Source organism: Cavia porcellus, unplaced genomic scaffold, assembly GCF_034190915.1.
Source record: "Cavia porcellus strain 051 isolate PalLab524CR breed Dunkin Hartley unplaced genomic scaffold, mCavPor4.1 scaffold_5, whole genome shotgun sequence".
NCBI classification, from domain to species: domain Eukaryota; kingdom Metazoa; phylum Chordata; class Mammalia; order Rodentia; family Caviidae; genus Cavia; species Cavia porcellus.
In genome coordinates, this window is record NW_026947488.1 from 37,604,599 (window position 1) to 37,628,766 (window position 24,168).

Here is a 24,168-nt window from a genome sequence, read left to right on the forward strand (position 1 = left end):
TTTTTTGGGAGATGAGGCTGTGTTTAGTTTTCCTGCAATCAGCGCACCAGGCTGCCCTGCCTGACCTGGGGTGTAGCCCAGGACTTGCACTGCCAACCAGGCAGCTCCAGAGGCAACCCTGGCCCCGCCCCTACCCTCCTGGTCCCGCCTCTACCCTCTTGGCCCCGCCCTCTATCCCCCCCGTCCGGGTCTTTCGGCCCGCCAAGTCACCATCAAAACCAGGATAATGGATTTATCCGTGGGAGGTTGTGGAGCCGACCAGCGCATGCTCAGTGGCCCAGCAGGTGGGGCGGCTGCCCGACTCCTTGTTCGGCAGTGCTCAGGGGCGGGGGCAGAGGGTAGTAAGTGGGCGGGGGCCGCGGCCCGGACGCCTGAGTCGCGGCGGTAGCTGCGTGCCGGCCTGGTGCGATCCGCCCGTGTCGGGCGGGATGAGCTATGGCATCCGTCAAGGTGGCCGTGAGAGTCCGGCCCATGAATCGCAGGTGAGTGGGGCCGTGACCCCCACCCATCCACTGTCCCCTGGAAAGTCAGCCGCAGATCCTGGGCGAGCACTTGGCCCACCCGGCCCGCGCCTGGCCCCGGAGCCAGCAGTACTTCGGCTTTGCTGCCCCTGGCGCACAGCCCTGGAGAGGGCCGGGCGGAGCGCGCACTGTCCCAGCGCAGTGACTTCGAACTTGCTTATCCCCTTCCTTCACAACCACCCAGGGCTCATCCGTGAAGATGTGGCCGCTCCAGGGGACACAAGAGGGGCCCAGCAGCTGTCAGGCGCGCTCCTCCCGGGGCCAGCTCCGGAGTTCCCTAACTATTAACCCTGTCACTGTGAATCTCTGAACCGTGATTTGCAGTCCCTGGATGTTGACCCCCAGCTGGTAATCCTTAATTCCTGACTTCTGGTTAAAAGGGGGAAGGAGGAAACTTGAACAAAGTTTTGACTCCTAGAGAAAAAGTCAAGGATGCTACACACATGTTTGAAATAGTGCTGATGTGAAGAGGGGAAAAGTTATGATCACCTTTAAAATCTAATCTTGTTATATGTCTCTACAAAGTAATGCTTTTCAGAAGGGTTCCACTCTTCCCTCACTCAAAAATAATCTGTGCTTCCTTTTGGGTGACCTTTGGCAACCCATTTAGAAAGATGCTTTGAAACAATTACTTTTAAAATTGGTTTAACTTTATAAAGAACGAAGTGGTTCTAACTAGGATGTCCAAATTGATGGGCGCAGGTCACACAAAGCCATTTATCTGTTTTTTGACGTCTCAGCCAGTTATTGGTCTTTGAACTTAGCATGTGATCATTCTCCTTTAGTCATGCTGTCAGCTGATGGAGGTATCAATAGCAGCTGATTAGGGCATCTGAAAACCCTAAAATCAAGATCGTTCCAGGCCTTTATATGATACACCTGAATCTGTTTTTCTGTTGACAAGGAGGGACGCATTTTTCTGATTTGTAACCAGTGAAAACAAGTGGTTTTAGAAATCTGTGATTTTTCAGGTTACTTCTAAAGGGGTTTAGGGAAAGAGCTTGACTTTTTAAATCTTTGTGGAGTTATTTATGTTTATTTGTACACTCAGTCATACAGAGTAAATAGACAAAGTCATTTTGCTGTTTCAAAAGAATTACTTTTTCACCTTTGGAATAATTTGAGCACATACTACAGAATTGTGTTGGATAACTTCTTAAAGCATTTATTAAGCGTCTTTCAAGGGCAAAGCATTGTGCTCAGTGCTATCTGGAGGGGATGTTGAGTTGGACTGGTGTAAAAGTGTCCTTTTGGACTCCACTGTCTGGTGAAGGAGGTGGTTTTTTTTTTTTTTTTTTTTTTTTTTTACATGACACTCATGAAACTGGGCCTATGGGAGAATGCTGTGAGTTCATTGTATTCCAGTACATATCTTGAGCCCTGGTTGGTGAAGAGGTGACAGGCCACAATGCACAGCCCAGGTGTTTTGAGCAGACTGATATTATCTGGAACTGGCCCATCCCTTTCTTGTCCTGCATTCTTTGTGCCCTTGCTGGAAGAATTCAGTCAAGATGCATTAAAGTAGCTAAGCTAAGCCTTCTGCCTTCAAGCAGAAGGTGGGCACAGAGTGCGAGCTTGAATACATTTTTTACACAAACAGAAGTTACTCCTGTGGCTCATAGAACTAGGATAATTAGGATGCTCATCAACATTTTAGTTTGAAATTACTTTGGAATTTACTTTGGAATGGCAGAATATCTTCCTGTCCTTTTTAGATGGTCAGTGTTTTCTCAGAGGCTTTAATCATGTAAGGAAGTTATGAAAAGTAATTTAGGAAAGGCAGATTGTTCATTTAAACTAGCTCCCAGCCCAGGGCAGGTGGGTCTTTGATGAACATATCACTGGGCTGTTGGCACTCACAGTCAGGAATGCTGGCATGGCCTGTTTTGGAGTGAGATGGCCAGGTAGTGAGGTATCGGAAGGACTATGACTAGCGTGTTCCATTAGAATGTCATTGTGCTCTGTGGGATCACTGTGGATGAGACCTGAGGAATTATTATCATCTATTATAAGCAGATGTATTTGTGACTTTACTCAACTGGCAATGCATGCTCTTTGGGAACCCCCTCTGCATTTGTCCCTCAGACTCACTGATGCCTAATGGTGTATGTTTGTGCTTGCCAGACAACTCTGGTGGCATCAGAGTCAGGACAAGAAGTCAGGAAGCAGTGGTCTGAGCCACAAGTGGGCATGGGAAGGTGGGCTGGATACACCAAGAGACTCAACAGGACTTGGCAGCTTGTTGGATGGGGAGGAGCGGGGAGGGAAAGTGTGCAGAGTCACTCACTGATGTTTGTTGCTTTGAAAGGTGGACTGCTTAGGGAGAGTAGATAATAAGCTTGGTGTACTCTCTCTCAAGTAAGTAGTGGCCCATGAGGCACAGTGAGAGTCAAGGACAAATTCAGTGTCCGGAGCAGAGTAAATTTTCCATGCGTATCTGACTCTGTTATCAGAAGTGTGGGATGAGGCCGAGCTCTGTGGCCCATGCTTGTAATCTGAGCACTTGAAGGATCAACAGTTTGACCCAATCAAACCTGTGCAACTCAGTGACTTAGTGAGACCCTTTCTCGAAATAAAAAAGGAAAAGGGCTGGGGATATAGCTCTGACCCTGGGTTTAATACCCATTATTAAAAAAAAAAAAAAAAGGGGAAACACCCATCTCGGAGCTAGAAGTGTTCAATAGAGGGTTGGAGACCTGGGTTTAGGTCTCTGATGACTCTAGGGCTGTCATTTGGAAACCTTTTGCATATAGACAGCAGTGGAAGAATGTTAGGTGAGAAGTCAGGGAATGGACATTGAGTCTGCTTCTTCAGGGTCCCACAGGGAGAAGAATGGCTTGCTGCCTAGGGGAGGACCAGCGCAGCAGATTGACAGATTGCGTGTGTGGGGACCTAACATAGTATTCATGGGAGAAGAGTCCATGCGAGGTGGAGGTAGTTGGTGATGTCACATGCTACCAAGATAATGATATGATGGTTTGTCTTAGAAATGAGGGTCCTGATAACCTTTCAGGGACCAGTTGCGGGAGAGACAGTGATCTGGAAGTTGGCAGTGAAGTAGGAAAAAGGGATACAAATGTCCAACTAAAAATACTTGACCTAATTCAGGGAAAGATATGCAAGTTGTAATGGCCATTAGAAGCAGTTTTACCAGTGAGATTGATAAATATTAAATGAGTATCAGTTTCTTGTGAAACAGACACTTCCAAAATTGTCCAAAGAAGCATGAAGGGTTAAAACTTCCGAAACATTCATTTCGGAAAAATTGACAGTAGCTATTAAGATTTGAATTAAACCCTTTGGGCTGGCAATTTTATGTTTAAGAATTTATGATATGTATTATATTCCTACCTACCAAGATATAAGTGTGAAAATAACTGTTGCCTCATTGTTTGTAACAAAAAAATTATTAATGACTAGAATATAAAAATATGGAGAATTTGTTAAAATTATGACCCAGGTCATTTGGTGGAGTTCTATATAGCACTTAGGAAGAGGTGTTGAATCCTAAGATAACCGAGAAAAATAAGGTACCCACACATACTGATGTAGTGCGTGGACAACAGTTGTGTGTATGTGTGTTAAAAATGGACACACCCAAAGAGCTGTGTCTATATAGAATGATATATATGGAATGATCTATAGGAACTGTTCTCTTTTTTCAGAATACAAATGCTTCCCACCAAAGCTTGGTGATTTTGTTCTTACCGCCTTATGTCTTGTGTGGAAGAAGTAGTGTACTAGGTGTGATTGTGTGGGATGCCTCTGTGAATTGTATTGTGTAGGCCTAATAGCAGCTGCCCTTATTGAGAGTCTGCAGGAGCCTGGTGTACAGAATCTACTCTTTGCCAACTATTTTAGCAGACTTACTGTGTCATTTTATGTACAAAGATTTATTTCTCCTGCTTCCAGAGGCTGGCAAAACCAAGATGAAGATGCTTGCAGGTAGAGTTAGGGCAAGGGGACCTCCCCACTGGGTCCACACAGCATCCCAGGGGCCAACTCCTGGGGCCTGTTTTACCAGAGTGAAGGTGATGATTTCAGGAGGGCACTGCTGGTCAGGACCAAGTCATTTCCTGGGGACCCCCAATCCCTTAATAACATTGTGTTGGGGGGTAAGTTCCATGCAAACTATAGCATATAGTTCTTAAAATGGATGAATAATTAGCAGAAACAATTTTGTTAGCAATTTTATGGGCAGAAGTTTTAACAATTTATTCTCTGAGATTTTTGTTCTTATGTCTACTCTCGTAAAATAAGGCCCCCCTTTGTTACAGTTTTACAGGTTTTAATTTTTTTTTCCTCTGAAGAGACAACTGAATAGCAATTTGGTAACTAATTTGTCCATTTCTTGTTAGTTCCACTTCCTTGTTTTTTTCACGGACACAGTACATGACCCTTTGGGTCATGTGACACTCATGTTGGCCTGCTCAGTGCTAGAGGGCAGGGGTTTAGGGCAGACTGCCTGGGTTTAAAGTTTTGGCTGTCATTTGTGAACTGAGTAAATTTGAGCAAGAGACTCTCATTGTTCCAACCTTCAGTTTTTGTGCCTCTAAAATAGTGTTAATAATCACTACATATCTTACAAATTATTATAAATAAAGCAAAGTTGTTTTTCTAAGTGTTTTTGACTTTGACCTTTGTACATAAGTTAAGGATTCATGAGATATTTACATTCATGGTGCATAGTTCCCTCATTTTGCATCCTGTCACATTGTGTTGTTAGAATGCTACTTCGTGATCATTGCATTGATTTCAGGGTGCACAGTCAAGTTGCGGTTGGTAGTGTGAAAAGCACATGAGGGTTTCAAATGGGAGAATGTGTGAGGATCAAGCACAGGGCTCCACAGGGCCTGGCACCTAGCAAGGGCACCATTATGATTACTTACTGTTAAGCTGGGAGTGTAGTTTGGTGTCAGAGTGCTCGCCTAGCACGTCCCAGGTCCGGGGTTTACCCACTGCACCATGCACATGTACGCATACAGGAAACCATTGTTTGTTATTACTGTTATGTTTGCAGTTTAATGATCATAACTTTATTCCAAAACAAATCTTTTCCCGATACTTACCAGGTGTTGGCAGTGTACCAGCTTTGGCTGTGCTTTGCCAGGTCTGTCTGCTTTAAAGCAGGTACTTTGCATTCTCCCCCCTTTCTGCCTCTGAGAGCAGCTCAGGTGGAATTTAGCCTTCTTAAGTTCAAAAGAGAACAAAAAAGTGCCAGTGGGATCTGCCTCTGCAGGGGGTGAAGTCTCCCCTTTCAAGAACAAGGTGATGTCAAGGGAGGCCTTTTAGGTCGAGCCTTGGGCACTTCCTGCATGAAGGATGGAAGGTGTCCACCCACACACTGCAGTATTCTGGCGCACACCTGTTTGCTTTGCCAGCTGCATTTCTTCTGCTACCAACTGACTGACTAAGAGCATTCATCCTTATTTTACAGGGAGCTGCAGCACTTTGTGTTCCCCAGCATCCTCTGTATGGACACTTGTTGCATCTGGGTTCAGGTGACAGAGGCTCAGCCACAGACACAGAGCAGTTGCCTTGGAGCTGCTATAGAACTGCAGGGAGAAGTCTCCAGGGTCTCTTAGATAAGAGCTGGAGTCTGAGTTGAGTCTCAAAGGGCCATGAGCCATATCTCCATCCCAAAGGAGGAATGAGTGCATGTGAAAGTGTGTGTGTTGGGGTACTGGAAGTTGAACTTGCATATGCAAGACCTTTCAAGTGCTGTGCAAATGCTCTACCTGTGAGCTACACCCCCACCAGGTGCATTTGCATCTAGCCCTTTCCTCCTCTTTGTGTTTTGTAGTTGCAAGAGACATTGTGAAGACCAGTCTATGACAGAGGGGCAGAGGAGTCCAAGGTGACTCCAAGTGCTTGGGGCTAAGTGGACGAGTAACTTTCCCGAAGGTGGGAAGGCTGGATGTGTTGCTGGCTGGCTTGGGTGGAGATACATGGTGGTGGCTGGCTTGTTTGATGATGCAGGTGGAGATTTAGGTCACAGGGTTGAAGGCAAGTGACTGGCACGTTTGGAATTCACTCCCTGGAAGGCAGTAGCTTTTGTGGGGTATTGTATGTGTCTCTGGGAATCAGCTCAGTAAAGAAACGAGAGCAAAGGAGGACCGCAGTGCTCAGTAACCAGCATCATGGATAGCCAGGGCTCTTCAGGTGGGCAGAGTGGTCTGGTGTACTGATTGTCTTCTGGAAGGAGAGTGTGTGTGTGTGTGTGTGTGTGTGTGTGTGTGTGTGTGTGTTTTGTACAAAAGCATTTCTTCAGGTGTGATCTATTGCAACCATGTTGTAAAGTCAAAACTACTACTAAAGTACACAGTACTACTAAAATGATATTTGCCTTTTTAAAAAAAAAATTCACTCTTTCTTGGGTATAAGGCAGAGTTTCCAGAACCTGTGTGATGTTCCAGCTTTGTGCGTTTTGGCTAAAACATTTCTCAGTTTTAATTTCTCATGCAGTAACTTTTGATAGCTATGGTTGATGTTCACAATGGCTCTTTGGACTCCTCAGTAACTGCTAAGAGTGTCAGAGGGTCAGGAGGCCTTGCTGTTGAGAACCAGAGCTGTATTGTGATGCAGCTCCGCCTGTCAGGGAGATAAGATGCAGTAGTGTGTTGAGTGTGGGTGTGTGTAGTGACCTACCAGTAGCCACATTTCCTGTCATTGCTGCTGTTATTGACAGCATACTAAGGTGGCTTGAGTGGAGGACCAAGCGGTGGAGAAGCCAGGGAGAAGCATAGGTGAATAGATGCCACATCCACTCTAGGCCCAGGCTTCAAAGTGGAGAGCTCTCCAGAAGTAGGCTATGCATGTCAAGGCCACCCAGCAGCTGAGGCTTCAGAGGGGAAGGTGTTTTATTTCAACCAGGTCGAGAGGGCCATAGCGGAGCCTAGGAATTATGAGCTGGCCTTTGGGGATTGCAGATGCCTCCTGCTGACTGCCTTTGCAACTGATGGACAGAGGGAGAGATGATGATTTCCTGAGGGAGAGAGTGGCTCTGCACTGCCATCTTTTCAAACTGCTTTGCTCCTTGCTTTATCCACACATCCTGGCTTGGATCCTGGTACTCAACCGGGCATTGCAAAACCAGGCCTGGCAGGGGATTCATGTTTTTGTTTTAAAAAAGAGAAGCAACTGGTGGGGATTGAGGGGGTTGGAAGAAAGAGGGTTAAAGGGTAAGGGGAGTAGAGGGGCTGGCTGGAGAGATGGGGAGCTGTGGCTTCAGTAGGTGCCTGTGGAGGCATTCTTTTTGGTGAGCTTAAAAAGTAATGTGAAGCAAATGGGTGATTTGGGGGCAATATAGTATTTTAAAATATCTCAGTGTGTTTACTGAGGTGTGGTGTGGTGGTGGTGTGGTGTGGTGGTGTTTTACAGTGCCACCCCTTAGAGACTGAGGACTTCAGTTTATTTCTTACCTGTGCTTGTGTTCTCTCAAGCTCAAGTTGTGAAACGATGTAAAAACGCTTTGAGGGAGGTTGGTCAGTGCTGATGATGCAGACCTGGGGTCCAGCCCCCTTCACCGCGGGCCCTGGGCTTAACAGTGTGTCTCCTTCTCCCTCTGTTCCAGATGAGTTCAGTATTCATTGTTGCTGCCCAGTGGAGGGAGAGAGCTGTTTCCATCATTAGCAATCTATCCATAGGCATTCCAAATAAGTTTTAGTAGGAAATGTAGAATGTAGAGTAAATTGAGAAAATTAGTGCTTTCTCAATTTAGAGTAAATTGAGAAAATTATATAATGGTCTTCGTAAGTGATTTTGGTTATTAATGACTTTTTGGCTACTCATTCACCTATTAGAATTTGCAAATCCTGAGCCATCAATATCTAATTCTTAATAATCCTATGGGGTGAATATTATAAGTTCTGGCTTATAGATGAGAAAATTGCAGACCAGAGAATGATGAAATCCTGGCTCAAATGGCTGCTGCTAGCTGGGCATGGTGGTGCACACCTGTAATCCCAGCACTTAGGAGCCTGAGGCAGGAGGATCACCATGAGTTCAAGGCCATCCTGGGCTACATAGTGAATTCAAGGCCAGTCTAAACTACATGGTTGGTCTTTCACTTATAACCTTATCTCAAACATAACACCAATAGCAAAAAAGACAGGGACCATATCATATGCTTTGGTCCAGGCAGATATATCAGTGGCATGGACCCTGCTTGAATTTGATTCCTGGTACCAGAATAACACAAATATTCTGCTTCTGAGATGTCTATGTGACATCACTCTAATTTGCTAGGGTTGGAGCATTGATGTGAATTAACTGTGTGCACCTATGAATTTATTTTTGTTTGCTGTTCCTCCTCTCTGTAGGCTCCACTAGAGCCAGTAACTGGTCTTGTTCATGGCTGTTTCCCCAGGCCTTAGCACAATGCCAGGCAGATGTGGGTGCTCACAAAGTGGCACTTGGTACTGCTCCTTCTGGCCGTTTGTGCTTGTAAGCAACTAGGAATACAGCCTCACCATTGAGGAGGCTGATGATGTCACCTGTGAGGAGGAGAAGGGAATCTCCACAGTACCAGTGTGAGGAAGAAGGCTGGGGTAGAAGAGCACTGAGGAGGAGATGGGTGGAGAAGGCAGCCTCAAGCTCTTTCCCAGGGAATCAAGTTTGTTAAGCGTAACTCACACTGCCAATGCTCCAGTATTTGTCTCTGAAGTTGAGATACTAGAGGTGCAATGCTGTGTCAGGTGTTGCATAGCGTGCGGGATAGAACACTGTGTTGTCCCTTTCTTCAGAAAAAGTGTCTTTAAACCTTTTACTTTGAAACAATTTTAGGTTTAAGTGCAAGAATGTACAGATTACCGTCAATATTTTAACCCATGTTTCACTAATGTAGACATCTCTCATATGCTGATCCAAATCAAGAAATGAGAATTGCTATATCAGGTGAACATCATTTGGATTTCACATGTTTTTCTTTTTCTGGTCCAGGATGCAGTATAGGACCCCCTGTTTCAGTCAGTTGGTTGTCTCTCCGGTCTTTCTGTTCTGTGACAGTTTTTCGGGCCTCCCTTGTTTTATATGACCCTATCTTTTGTAAAGTACTGGTCAGTTAAGTTTTAGAGTGGTCTTCAATTTGAGTTATTCTTTAGTTTTATTGTGATTAAATTGAAGTTTTGCCAAAAGTACTACATAAATGATTTTGTGCCCTTCATAAGTCTCAGTGGCATATCAGGTCAGTATCAAGGGCTTATTACCGATGATACTGACTTCAGTTACTTGATAAAAGTGTTGTCTGCTGAATTTGTGTATTGTAATGTGTGAGTTTCTCCTTTTGTAATTAATGCATTGGGGAAATTACTTTTTCAGTAGTGTTTTTGACTTCCGTTTGCCATTTTCCTTCCATGGGAACACGTCAGTTTTCCTAGTAAGTTACTATGGATGTAAGATTCATTTAAGACCTTTTTTCCTCCTTTGACTTAATGAATAAGGATCTATTCTATTGTTTGAAAGGAGACTCTTGTGTTTTGGAAGGCTTATGAAGTACAGAAAGGTATATTCCGAACAAGATTTGCAGCAATACCAGCTCAATGCATGCTGATAGTTTTTGCTTTCTAGTGCTTCATTTTTTTTAAAAAGAAAAATGGGTACTCAGTTAATTTTATGATTTGTAGCTTGAAAAATACTGATGTAGTGAATTTATTATCCAAAGATATTGGTAAAATCTGAGTTTTTAAAAAATGTATGAGAACACTAAAATTAGGATGCTATGCAGCAGGTGCCAGTTGTCTTCCTAGGAAGCCGGGGTGAGTTGAGGTAGCGATTAATATCCTAAGAGGATTAATGAAGCTCAGAGGGAGAGTTTCAAGTGTTTAGAGTTGGGACCCACCCCGGGGTGCCGGGCTCTCCTGAGCTTGCTTTCCTGGGCCCTGGTGGCCTCGTGGCACCTTACCTGCTGGTTCTTATTTTCCGGGTCCTCTGAGCAGAGTCTAGAGTCATCACAGCTGCCTCACTTGGAGACTGTGTGTGGGGCACAGGTAAAGTGATTGCCGAGCTCCTTCCAAAGGGGTTTTGGAGTCCCTCAGGGAATTTCTAAGAAAAAAATTGACTCAGGTTGATGGAGACTTAGCTCAAAAGTGAAAAATTTGCTGAGATAAAGTTTTTCAAAGTAGATTTTGGTCTATTTTCTTCCTTTTCTAAGGTTAGTATTATTATGTGGGCTATGTCTGCTTATAGAAAGGCGATTGTGAGAAAACCTGAAGTAGACCAGGGCTGGTGCCCACATGACATGATTTAATTAAGTGCTTCTCTTTCATCTCTTTTAGAAAAAAAAGTTACTGTTCATTTTGAAATATTTGCAAGTTACAAAAAGTTCTCATACTTTTTGTTCCTCTTCTCTAAATATGGTATAATGATCAACACAAGGAAGGTAGTATTGACACAGTGTTACTAATGGACATGCAGACTTCATTTGAATTTTTCAAATTGCCCCAGTAATGTCTTATTATCTAGCCCAGGGGCCAGGACTCAGTTTAAGATACCACAGTACATGTAGTATGATGTAAAACATCTCATTCTTGATTAAGCTTTTCTTGTTACCAGGGTTAACTTTGCCCATACTCCTGTGCTATTAAGGCTAAGAATAGATGACATTGTCCCCAGAATAGCCCTGCTCATTGAAATTACTTGTATTAAGGAGTTGCACCTCTGCCATTGATAGACACTTTGAGCTGTGATCACTGTGGTTGGGTTAATTGCTCATTTTCACAGGTCAAATGAGAAGGAGACTGGGGACTCTTAATCCTTGATGGGATGTGAAGGACTAGAGTTTAAGGGTGAGTAGGGGGAAGGCATCTCAGTGGTGTGTCGAGGATCGCTTTTAGGCAGAACTAGCTAAATTGTAGTACAGAGGCCATGAGCTTAATGTCTCCAGGGGCCATGCAGGCCACATCATAAACCTGAGCACAGAGCAGAGGTTACATGGCAGCAGATTCTCAGCACCTGAGTTAGGAAAGTGACAGGGTGTGCAGAGGCTTTCCTAAGGAATTTACTTCCACATTTTAGTGGCTCAGCACTGAAGGCACCAAAGAAAGGCATCTTTTGCTCTTGAAGGCAGACAGCAGCTGTGGTTCTAGGCCAGCCATGACTTTTCTTTTACTTCGTGGAGCCTCCTGCTCTGTCATCCGGCCAGTGCAAGGAGCGAGAGGGTGCAGCTGGCTCATCCATTTCTTGAGTGCTTTGGTGTGGGAGGGAAATGCATCATGGGTGCTCACCTGTTGGTAGAGACTGGTCATGCGGCCACATTTGGGTGTAAGGAAGCCTGGGGACTGTAATTACTGGCTCAGATTCACTTTCCAGTGACAGTTCTGTGCTATAAAAAGGAAGTTGTTGATTTCTTCTGCATCCTACATCTGGAGAGATGGTATTGCATTCTAGCGCTGCTGTTCAGACTCTCAGTGTTTCCTGTTCTATCTGCTGAATGTATTTTTTCCCTCACGTCCACATGTACCAGTCCTCCTGTCCTTTGTTCGGATGTCCCCTCCTCTGTGTGGTCTTACTTCATTAGCTTACCGAAAGTAGCATCCTCACTCCTGGCATTTTCTGTCCCTCTTGTCTGCTTCTTCTCTTTGTGGCACTTACCACAGTTTGACATATTTTATATTTTCCTTCCATACTAGTTTATTGTCTGAATGCTTTCCTGAGAACTGAGGCTGTTTTTGTCTTATTCTTGGATTATATTGCTGATACATGGTATGTAGCAAGCTTTCAAGTATTGACTGAAAATGGGGCCCTAGATTGTAAAAATCCCTAAAATTTCAAATTTTGGCAAGGATTACAACTAAAATAAACAACCAGACAGACTACTGTGCAAGCCAACTGAGTCATCTTTGTGAGTGTGATGCTGTTTGCTGGCTGCCAGGCTGGACCCTTGCATGGAGGCCTGGAGCCGGGAGCTGAAGCTGGAAGCTGTGGGTTTGCATCCTGGGTCTGCCAACTGCTGATGTCATGAGTGTGGGGACATTGTCTCACTTCTTTGGGTCTCAGTTCCTTCTTCTAAGACATTAGTCTAACAGTCTACCCCCTTCCTTCTCTTAGTGCATTACTGTGACACCTAAGAGAGGTGGATGATACATAAAAAACAGCCACTTATGGTTGAGGCTCAGCAACTGCTTGGTTAGTGGCTTTGTTCAGTATGCAGATGTGCCAGGGGCTGGGGGCAAGTCCAGAAAACTTCCTGGAGGAGGAGGCTTGATGTGGACACTGAAAGATGCAAAGATTTATAACAAGGGGAAGACTCTTCAGTTGTGAAATCTGTACTGGGTGCGTACACAGCATTGGGCTGCCCCAGGAGCTTATATTCTCATGTAATGCAGTCTAATAGAAATGCATAATGAGGCATAGATTTAATTTGTTTATCTGATGGCTATATTAAAGAAGTAAAAAAAATAAGTAAATTAACATTAATGATCAATCTAATTTAGCCTAATCATTCAAAATGTTATTTCAACATGAAATAAATATAGAAGTCCAATACTATTTTGCGTTCCTTCTCTTGTACTGTCTTTGAAGTCTGGTGTGTGTTCTGTGCTATAGAGCAGCGAGTCTGGAACAGCCTCATTTTAAGTGCTCAGTAGCCACACATAGCTGCCACATCAGACGGCACAGGTGTACTGAATAAGGGATCATACGATAGAGCAGGTTGTTATGGTTTAGATCTCAGGCGTCCTCCCCTGCCCGCAGTTCTCAGCTTTGGAGGTGAGGCCTGATTGGAAGGGGTCGGTCACTGGGGATGTGACCTGGAAAGGGCATATTCTTGTTTCCCTTCTCTGCTTCCTGGCTGCCAGGCTGTTCTGCGATGTCATTTCTACCTGGGAGTGTGCTAACCATGGACTGAACTACTGAAACTTTCAGCCAAAATTAACCTCTTCTCCTTTAAGTTGTGGTGATGGGTGTTTTGTCCTAGGCATGGGAAAGCTAATACACAGGTGTAAAATTCTGCGAAGAAAATGGAGTACAGTACTGTGATAGATAATCTTAAATAACAGTGATCAGGAAAGGCTACTCTGTGCAGATGATATTGATGAAAGAAGTAGGGTGAGGGATTGTGAGAATATCTAGGAAGATTGTTCCAGGTGGGAGTGTCAGGTACTAAGGCCCTATGGCCAAAGTGTGCCTGAGATGTGTAGTGGACACAAGCAACCTTTTGGGCCCAAATGCAGTGAGGAGGAAGACTCTTGTATGACCTAGTGACCCATCATAGGGTAGTAGGCTTTTTTCTCAGTATAGCTGTGGCCCCTGGAAGGGGATCATGGGATGACTGATCTAACTTATGTTGCAAAAGCCCACTTGGGCTGCTGGTACAGGAGGGGATTTCAGGAAGGCTTTAAGCAAGAGGTGTGAATGTGTGTGATTGGACTATGGCTGTTCACTGAGTGAGCATTTTTTGACCACCTACACAGTGTAGGATATCAGGCACTAGACACTAACCATCAGCGTGGTCCCTGTCCTCAAAAAGCCTAGGACAGCAAGTGAATAGGAAATTTGAGGCAAGGGGCCATGGAGAAGAGGGGAGGTCCTGAGGAGCCAGGTTTGAGGCCCACTGGCTGTGCTGGACTTTGCTGGACTAGTGAGCAGGCTGGAGCCTTAGGTAGCAGAGCTTGTGCTTAGGTGACCTGTAGGTTCCTTCTCGCACTGCGGGTGGCAGCTTCGATTCTATTGGCAATAGGCAGCCCAAGAAGTGAGCTTGGGAGCAGGGCTCCATGATGTTATCACTGTCTGATTAGGCTCCTGCTGGAAAGATGAGGGTGAAAAGGGAGGGGCATAGGAATGTATCAAAGGCAGGCCATCCCCTAAGCTCCTTGCGTGTGTCTAGTGTAACTTACACTGCTATGGTGGCTCAGAAATAGTTTTCAGATTTTCAGATTTTCTGCTCTTTCTAGCAACTCACAAATGAATTAATGAATCAGTGTTAAACATTCGATCCTTCTGAGTTGATTGTCTCAGATTTGATCTTTGAATTCTTTTCTCTTTTGACTTTGCAGGGTCAGTAGATTTTGTGATCATTTGTTTTAATTTTGCCATCTTCCTCTTTTTCCTCTGTTCTCTGACTTTTGAGAGGCATCTGTCACTCATCAGTACTGGATAAAGCTGATATATTTTCTGTATAATCTTCTTAGCCTTTGAAACATGTTTCTATAGTTATTGATTTGCTATTTTATATCCATTCATCCATTTGTTTATCCATTCAGCACACTCTTAAATGCTTTCTCTTTGAGAGAAACTTTTGGCTTTTGGACTGTGACTCAATTAAACAAATGATATTTCTTTGGGAATGTCACCTACCTGTTATCCTAAACTTTTTGTACTGAGTTCAGCAGAATGAAAGGTGCAATCTAGGCATGAGTCAGAGGGTAGGGAAATCAGATGGTCCTAAAGTTGCAACATGGCACTGTCACTAACTTCCTGTATCATTTTACAGTGTTCTGGTCTCATGTTTTCTCTTCTGTACAACCAGGAGAGTAACACCTTATTTATAGGGGTATATTGAGGGCTGAAAGAACTAACGATTATCAAGTGGTTGCCCAGAATCGACACAGTCATTGGGAACTGTTAGAATTTTGCCTTGTACCTCTTAGGATTTTCATGAATCTTGTGTGATGTGGGATGAAATCTTACATAACACAATAATGCATCATCAAGGTCTACTCCTCTCCAAGTACTCAGTTCTGCTGTGATAAAGTGCATAGCTTTTGGAGAAAAGAAGCTCAGTGTGAGCTCAAGTCTACAAGCAAAAAAGTATTGCAGGGAAGTTGAACTTCGAAGTCTGAGTAGGCTTAGCATCTGAAGAGTAGATGTTTCCTTGGTGGCTTTGTCATTCATCCAGCCATTGAGCTTTCACTGAGCCCTTTCTTTGACTGGGGATGAATAAGGGCATGATTTCTACTCTTAAGTAGCTCATGATCTTGTAGGAGCAACAGAAACAAAGCCTCATGGGTTCTCTGGATGGTAGAGTTGAGGTCAGAGCACAGTAGCATAGGTGAGGGGTGTTTGAGTGGAGCATCTTTTGAGCACCAGGATACATCCTAGAACATGCAAACTCTGGCCTGTGCCTTGGGAAGCTGCTTACTTTCTTGAAGTGCTGGAACTTCAGGTGGGTGGTGAAGAGGGATTGAAAAGGCAGGAGGTCCAGATATCAGGGCCTTGTTTGACCAGTTGTGCACTTCAGTTTTGTTGTTCCTGTGCCTTGTCTAAAGATGATGTAATGAACAGAACCCCAGTGGCACAAGAAATAGTACCACTAATCAACAAATGGGATCATATCAAATTGAAGAGCTCCTGGAAACCACCAACAGAGTGAAAAGAGAGCTTAGCTTACACAATGGGAAAAATTTTTTGTCAGCTATTATTTAGACAGAGGACTATTATCTAGAGTATATAAGAGCTCAAAAAAAAATTAAAGTTTCTAAAAATAAAAGCCCCAATCAAAATACAGGCAACTGAAATGAATAGACATTTCTCAGTAGTACAAATGGTCAATAAATACATGAAAAAATGTTTCGTATTGATGGCTATCAAAGAGACGCAAATTAAAGCAATCCTGAGATTCCATCTCACTTAAGAAAGAATGACTGTCATAAAATTAACAAATGCTGGTGAGGTGGGGGGAGGAGAAGGAACACTTCTGCATTACTACATTCTTGGTGGGAATGTAAACTAATATAACCACTTTGTAAGTCAGTATGGAGATTCCTCAAAAAACTAAAAGTAGAAATTCTGTTTCGCTAAAGTATCTCCCTTATAGGTCTCTTTCCCAAAGAGTTAAAGACATTGTATTACAATGATGCCTATACACCTATGTTTATAGTAACACAATTCATAATAGCTAAATCTTGGAAGCAGCTATATGTCCATCAGTAGATGAATAGATAAAGAAAATGTGATATTTATACACAATGAAGTATACACTGTGCCATAAAGAAGGATAAACTTGAGTCATTTGTAGGAAAATGGATGTACCTTGAGACAATAAGTGAGATTAATCAGACATACAAGCCTAAATATCACATTGTTTCTGTTATGCAAAACCCAAAATATGCATAAAGAGAATAGGAAGTTGGAGGATTTTATTCAAATGAAAAAAGAATCAAGAGGTGGAGGGTTAAGGGAGTTCAGAGGGAGGGGATTAAAAAATTAGTGTGTTGTGTCCATGTACCAACACCACACAAGGAGTGGAATCATTATGTAACATGTACTCATGAAAATCAAAACTGAAAAAAAAAGTGATGTAACTTTAAGTGGGTTCTGTAGGCAGTGGGACCCATTTTACAGATGAGTGTACCCAGATAAGCTTTGTGTACTCTTAAAACAAAGGAATGAGGCTGCCAGCTGCCAGAGCTGTAGGGGGCTGCTGTTCTGAAACTGGACAAAGATAGGCCTGAACTGGTACGCTGCAGTTGGATGGGTCCACTCACTCCATCTGTCAGCTCTCTACCACGTGCCCTACCCACCTGCCAGCCAGTTGTCTAAACCCCTTTCCCCTGTCTACCTAACCACTCACTTGTCCAACTGTCCAAATCTGTACAGAAGCCAGCTACCAGGCCAGCCAGCCATCTGTTATTTACTAAACTCCTTTAGTGGTGCCATGTGCTTGGGGGAGCATGGTATCCAGGGCCATCACTTTCCAGGTCTGCTGGACTTACTGTCTAGGGAGGGGGCACATGTCATGGGAATCTCACAGCATGCCTCAGAGGTTAACAGAAGTGCCTAGAAGATAAAAGGCTTGTACATAAGCCTACAGCAGAGGGACCTGATTCAGGTTGGGGAGAGGGGCCTCCAAGCTTGCCTCCTGCTTTCCAGAGATAATCGAGAGCTGCATGGATAGTGACTGCCAAGATGGAGGTGCGGGAGGAGGAGTGGGTGACAGCTGCCAGGTGGCGGGGGACAGGCTGGGTAACATGGTCTCTGCTAGTTTTTGAACCATCTAGGCTGTCTTGTTCATTGCACCAAGGCATGCTGCCAGAAGGCTGTGTGGTGGGTCGTGTGGAGTCCAGCTCTTACTGTAAAGCCCAGTGGTTCCCCAGTTCATGGTGGTTCCCCAGTTTTCTTTTGCTTCTTAACAGAATGGACTGACCTCAGATACTCCTTTTTCCTCTTACCCATAACAGACCATGACCTGGACTTCAGAGTCTTACAGAATTGATTGGTGGATCAGTTCAGCATTCATAAAATATTTAACTGCTAGATCTGTGCCAGGTCTTGTGCTTATCTAATAGTTCTTAAAGTTGTGATTTTGGGACTACTTCAACTCTTAAAATTATTGAAGAGCTTCTGTTTTGTGGGCTCTACATTTGCCATATAAATTAAAACAAAAATTTAAATTGTAGGACCCATATGCACAGGTTTCCTAAGTAGTAAGAGAAATGAGCAAGATAGTCATGTCCTGGCATCATTACAAAAATAATTCTGACCCTACAGGCCCTCCTCCCCCACCACCCGCCTTTCACATCTGCCATGCTGCATGTTGGGGCCCAGGGGTGTATGTGTCAAGCACCATCTTTGTCTTCTGTCTTGGTTGCACTGTGGGAGCCTGCAGTGGGGTTTGTCCCATACCTGGGCATTGAGGAAGGTGCTTGCAGGGAGATATCCAGCCAGACATACGGTGTGGGTTGGTCCTGAAGGATGAATAGCATGGAAGGGGCAGCTTGTGGGGAGCCAGCAACCTCCGTGGGACCTGAAGTTCGTACTACATTTGCTGGGGTAATGGCAGAAGCTTGTGCCTTCCTATGACTGCAGCAGGATGTGATTTTATCCACTTGTTTGATTTCACGAGCGCATGGGCTTCTCTCAGGTCCCAGCGAAAAGCCTGTTTGTGTCAGAGCTTCCTATTTCAAGTGTTGAACCAGGCTCATCAGGCTCTGAAACTGCAATCAGGCCCCATGCAGTGGGGTTCAGAGGCCAGAGCAGTGTGCAGGGGAGGAGGCTGAATGAAAACGTGTGGTTCATTGTAACATATGGGAAGAGTGACATGGAGAGCTGAGGATATGAGTGAGACAGAGGTGGCATTGCTCACCGATGCTATCCTGTCATTCGTGCCAAGGCCTCTTGGCCTGACAGTTGGTGAGTGCCATTGTTTCTGCCTTAGCTCCAGCCCCTGCCTCACCTTTGCAGTGAGTCCATTTAGAGGGGTAACTTTGCAAGGTGCATTCCAGACCTTTTTGAGGGCCCTCGGACGGCTGAGCCAGCAGGAGACCCTTTCTGGCTGAACACAAACTGGACAGTCAAAATGCAGAAAGGAGGCCAGTCCCATTGTGCCATCAGTCTCTGTTTTATTGTGAAGAACCCTGATGGTATCACAGAGCTTTATCTTACCTCAGGCCCTTCTGGCTCCTTGACAAGATTTTTCCTTTTGTTTCTGCCTGTAAGTTGTAGTATTCGGTTTCAGGCAATCTGGGGTGACTTGTTGAGTGCTAAGAACCTGCCAGAACCCCCCTGATCTATAGCCCTTGGGGATCAGCTTCCTTCTTCAGAGAAGTTACACCTCTCTGGGGTGTCAGAAGGTGAAAGCGAGTCAGAAGAAATAAAAGCGAGTTACGCACAGCTTGCACTACAAAGACAAAGTAAAGGAGAGGGATGCTCACTGCACTGCTGGTGATTTCCTTAATAAATCCTAAGTAAGAAATTGGAAAAACTAGGGATTTAGCTCAGCCGCATAAGCACCTGCCTTGCAAGCAGGTGGTTGTGAGTTCAATCCCCGGTACTGAGAAAAAGGAAAAAGGAAAAAAAAAAAAATTGGAAAAACCAGAATCAGAACAAGCCAGACCTTCTTTCCCAGCTCATTACTTGAGGCTGTATTCTGTTTCAGCAGCTTGGTTTATTTTTCCCTTTCCCGTGAAAGCCTCATGGATGGGAGAAGAGTGTAAAAACCAACAGATAGTTCAAGGTGGTGGTTTGAGTAATCAGCCAGATCTTTAGCTTTGCTGTAGTTAGTCATTCAAGGAAGTTTTTTTCTACTGGAAGTGTTGTCCCCTCTCTGAACCTTGGGTTTTCTACAGGGGCCTCCACTCTCATGTCTGGGGAGCCCGGCTGGGAACCTGGGGTGGGCCGGGTTGGACGTTGGGAGCTGAGTGCCCATTCTGGGGAGGTCACACTCAACACCTGCCCACTGCCCTGTGGAAAGTGGCCCTCCTGGGTCATGTTCTGTATCTCCCACTCTCGTGTTTTTAGAAAAGTTAAATTCTAGATTCTTATGTAAAATCTTCTGATTTTTGAAGTATTAGCTCCTAATTGCAGATGATTAAAATCATAGCTCATTGTTTATACCATTTTCAAACTTCTGGTTTGGAACAGATATTTAAAAATCTTTCAATTTGTTTGCTTTATTTAAACTCTTTACTTTTAGTGCTGCCTCTTGTACTGTCCTACAATACTGATGCTTCTTATGTCTTAGGAAGGTGTCTCTGAGTGGCCTTTGCTCATCCTCTGTTGGGCTACAAGTGCCCTTGGGTTTCACATAATGCTTTAGAGAAGCTGATCCAGTCCTGGTTGCCTGGATGATGTGGAGATTGGGATTTCTCAGGGGCAGGAACAGCCAGGAATCTGAGCCTCCCGGGCTGTGCTGTGAATTGTGCTAAGGATGCTTCTCAGCGCCCTGTGGCCTGTAGGAGTCTTGGCCTTCAGCAAGGCATCTACCTGAGGTCGGTGGAGCAGGCAGAACTCATCCCATCATTGTCAGCACCTTGGCCAGTGGCAATGCAGACCCTGAACAAGGTCCCTGATGCTCTCAGCTGCGCTGCCCCAGCACTGCACCCTCTGTGAAGCATGGTTTTTGCTGAGAGTCCTATTCCCCCTTTCACATCTGGTTCCCCTCAGGCCTGCCTCATGGTCAGTGTTCTCCTGAGATTATGGAGTGAGCCTCAGGTGCGCTCTGTGAAGTGTATTATGGGCCAGCGGAGAAGCCAGGACACACTGTCTTAGCTGCTCTTCTTTTCCATCCCACAGAGGCTTAGGGTGCAGCCTGGGGGTTTTAAAGCCCTCAGGAATTGCTGCACACAGCAAAGTGCTGTGCTGGAGTTGCTGAGGGAGTGGGTGCTCTGCCCTGAGTTGGGGCTGCTGGAAGAGGTCTCCTTGTGTGATGCCTAGTGTCTCTTGGTGCAGAAAAATGAGCAGGAGCTGAACCTGGGTGGCCTCATGCTCTAGCCTTGTTCCTTGGCTGTCATAGTGAGCACTCTGCTCACAAAGCCCCTATGGGGAGTCAGATAGGCCAGAGCAGGTCTTTATCATGTGAGGCTCTCTGGAGTGTGGGAGAAACTGGCTCAAAGGATGTCCTGGAAAGGACCTGTCCGAGGACCTCCTCCAGTATAGAGAATGTGATCTGGTTCCTTTTGGGAACAACTTTCTTACCAGGCCATCCAAAGTTAGATCTCTCCTTGGTCTGGGACCCATGCTGGTGTGGCAGATCCCTCCCTGGACCCCAAACTGGCTTTCATGGCCATTTGCTGTTACCCATGTGGCGTTGTTGTGGGCTGCAGAAAGGCACAAGCCATGATTATTTGGTCTGATTCCCTTGCAAGGCCTCATGAGGGGAAGCATGTGTTTGCCACCTGTCCTGCCTCTGTGGCTCTTACTGAATGTGTGAGTGGGCACCCAGGATTGCTGTGGGGAATAGAGGAGAAGGTATGACCTGCCTCAGTGCCTTTTACACTGGACACTTGGCATGCAGTCAGAACAACCAGGATTTAAAAATGAGAAGGAGCCTGGTATTTCTTACAGTCCTATCTTTTCAGTGAACTGTGGCCTCTGGGTTGTTTGGATGAAGAGAGCGTTTCATACACAAGAGGAAGATCCTTATAAGATCCTTCACACAGTGGCTCTTCATTTCTGTGAGATCAAGCCTGGAAATTTAACAAATGTGTTTTTTATTTTCTCACTGTTTCTACCCATTTCATGAAAGGATGGAAGGGTTATACTGAAATGACTTTCCCCTCAAGCTTTGGAGCTCTCTGAGGGCAGGACTCTTGATTGGTTATATTCTCCAATGTATCTTCAGAGCTTCAAATGGTGCTGCCACAGAGAGTACTGGCATAGTGCACAGTTGCTGGACAGATGGAAGGATCTTGATTTCATGATGATCCCGGGTATTCACTATGCTGACTTGCGTTGCTTGCTTGCTTCTGTCACATCTTACAGCAGAAGATCCTACATCCATGTAGCTCAGTAACCTGCACAGCTCAGTGGCTGTGTAGTCAGTACTCTTTGAGCAATAGTGTGTAATATATAGCCTTTATTTAGCATCATTAGAGCAGAAAACTAAGGGTTAGCAAAGTTATGTAGTGTGCCCAGTTTCTGAGTGGCCAGCAGTTGGGATTTCAGTGCAAGTCCCTGTACACAGCCCCCGACACTGAGTGCTAAACCACTGGGTGACAACTTACTAGATGCTCTGTTCCATGAAAAGTCACAGAAAACCATGATCACATCATATTCCACTGTGACTGGAAGTGAGGTCTTTTGAAGAAAAACTCGTGTAGTTTACTTGGGATTTATACCTAAATGGGGTATTTGGCAGTGGTGAAAAGGGATTCAAACTTCATTTTTTCAGGTCAGCTGTTGTTTTTTTTTTTTCAAAAGTTATCACTGAGTATATTTTCCTGAAACCCTTTGGAAGAGGGTTGTGGTGATGGCATGAAAGGCAACAGAGAGAGCATGCTTCCTGTGCAGTGTGCCTGCCCAGTGTGACTTTGGGTGTGGAGTAGATGACTTAATTTCTGAACACAGGAGGACGACTGAAGTATTAGTGGGTGTTCTCACATTCTGAGTGTTTACACTTACACTTCCTCTTTAAAATTTCACCTTTTAAAAGATTGCTTGCTAGTATAAGTTTTGGGGAGTACATTGAAGAATTTTGGGAATGTACACAGCCTTTCTTTCCCTCTTTCCTGTGACTTGAGAAGAGTTGAAGGCCCTCTACACCCTGTTTCTGGAGCCACAGTTGCAGGTTGCAGGTCTGCTGCACTGACAAGCTTCGTGCTGCCTTTGGAGTAACATCTGGCAAGTTCACTGATACATAAGAGAAAGGCACATCTGTGTGTGAAAATGCAGAACAGGTATTAAAGTCAGAAGTGCTGGCTTAAATTTACTGCTTGAGTTCACACAGGATCTTGTTTGCAGATGAACCACTGCATTTATTCATGCGCTTCTCTGTGGGGAGCATGTTCCGTGACTCCTGTGCACAGTCCCACACTCTTTATGTAAATATATTGTTTTTCTATACATCCATATCTATGCTAACGTTTATAAATTATGCCCATTAAAAGAATAACAGTAACTAATAAAAGCAAACAATTGTAACAAATATTATGAGTTATCGATCTGTGATCTTTTGAAAGAGTCAAGACACATTAATATTTTTAGACTGCATTCATATACAGGTAACTGAAACTTGGGTAAGAGGGGACTCCCATACATACATTCATTCATCCATCCGAGTGTTTGCTCTGTGTGGGGACAATGCTAGTGTGGTGAGATCTATAAAAAGCCAGGCACCATCTCTGCCCCTAGGAAGCTTCTAGGCTGGTACAGAGGATAAATGTTTAGTTGTGTCATAGTCAACAGGTCTGCTGTGTAACTGTTGGGGAATGTCACATGGAGATGTTGGCTAGAGGAATGCGGAAAGGCTCTGGAAGGATAAGTCAGATGGAAGAGAAGTGCATATCTTGGGCAAAAGGACCAGCATGAGCAAGGCCAGGGTAGGCCTTGTGGGTTCTGCAAGAAGGAGCAGTTTGCAGTGGGGGAGCATGGGCGTTGCTGGGCTGTCAGGTGAGAGGTGAGGCTGGATGGACTTCTTGTACCTCTGCCAGTGCCTGGTCCATTTGGCGACTTGCACCCTCTTGAGAGAGTGGCCTTCTTGTAATTGGCCCTCTGTGTCTCTGAGGCCCATGCTAACCTAATTCCCACCTTCCAGAGGATGTAGCTAACTCAAAATGGGGTGCCAACTCCGCTGCTGCCAGTTCCTCATCACTTTGAAGTATTAACTGCTTGTGTAATTCCTGTGACCTTCTGCAGTGTTCACTCTAGAGCAGCAACTCACAGTGAGTCAGAGACCTCCCTGGGCCTCAGTTTCTCTCTGAGGTGAGGCGATGGGCTTGATCTCTTGCTGTCTTTTTGTCCTTCTATTGTCAAGTGCTCCATTCTCCTGAGCCCCTTCTCAGTCCTTCAGCCCCCTTTTCTCTTGGTCCTCAGTTATTTCCCTGTAGAATATCAAAAATTTCCTGTGAAAATGTCAGCTTTAGTCTTGAAGAGCAAAATGTAGTCCTTTATCCATTTAGGCTTGAGTTTTGTGATGTATGAAATTCTGTAACTTGTCTGTCAGTTTTTCTCGGCTGGGATTGGGCTTCCATACTAGAATTAAATTCCCGTGGTCTGAGCAAGGCATTCTTGACATGTGATGAGTTGACTTCTCTCTGATGTTTTTAGAGTGGATCCAGTGGAGTACCTTGCTTAGGAGAAGTAGGAAATAGTCACTCACATACTTTTGATGTTCTGGGCTGGAGAGACTAGGTGAGAAGCGGGAAGTCAGCAGTGGCTATACAAAGGCTTCATCTTGTGGGGACTCTGCTGGAACGGGGCTGCGGTAGGTGAGCTTCATTCAGAAGAAGGGGTTGACATTTTGTCTGGCATTTTGTCTCCCTCTCAAGGGGAGTCA

The 24,168-nt window shown here is 44.8% G+C and overlaps 1 protein-coding gene across 12 annotated transcripts in view; it reads left to right on the forward strand.

Annotated features, from left to right (window-relative positions):
* The first annotated feature begins 305 nt into the window (after window positions 1-305).
* The window catches only part of Kif16b (kinesin family member 16B), a 398,969-nt gene continuing 375,106 nt past the window's right edge, over window positions 306-24,168 (forward strand). For 10 of the 12 annotated variants that reach the window (XR_010047480.1, XM_063248662.1, XM_063248667.1 and 7 more), the window contains exon 1: window positions 318-482. Coding sequence is in view for 11 of the 12 variants with exons in the window: in XM_063248662.1 (XP_063104732.1) it covers window positions 436-482 (47 nt within the window). In the remaining variant the exon portion in view is untranslated. Of the gene's footprint in view, window positions 483-24,168 lie in introns of all 12 variants that reach the window. The other 2 variants (XM_063248657.1, XM_063248658.1) reach the window with 2 other exon arrangements.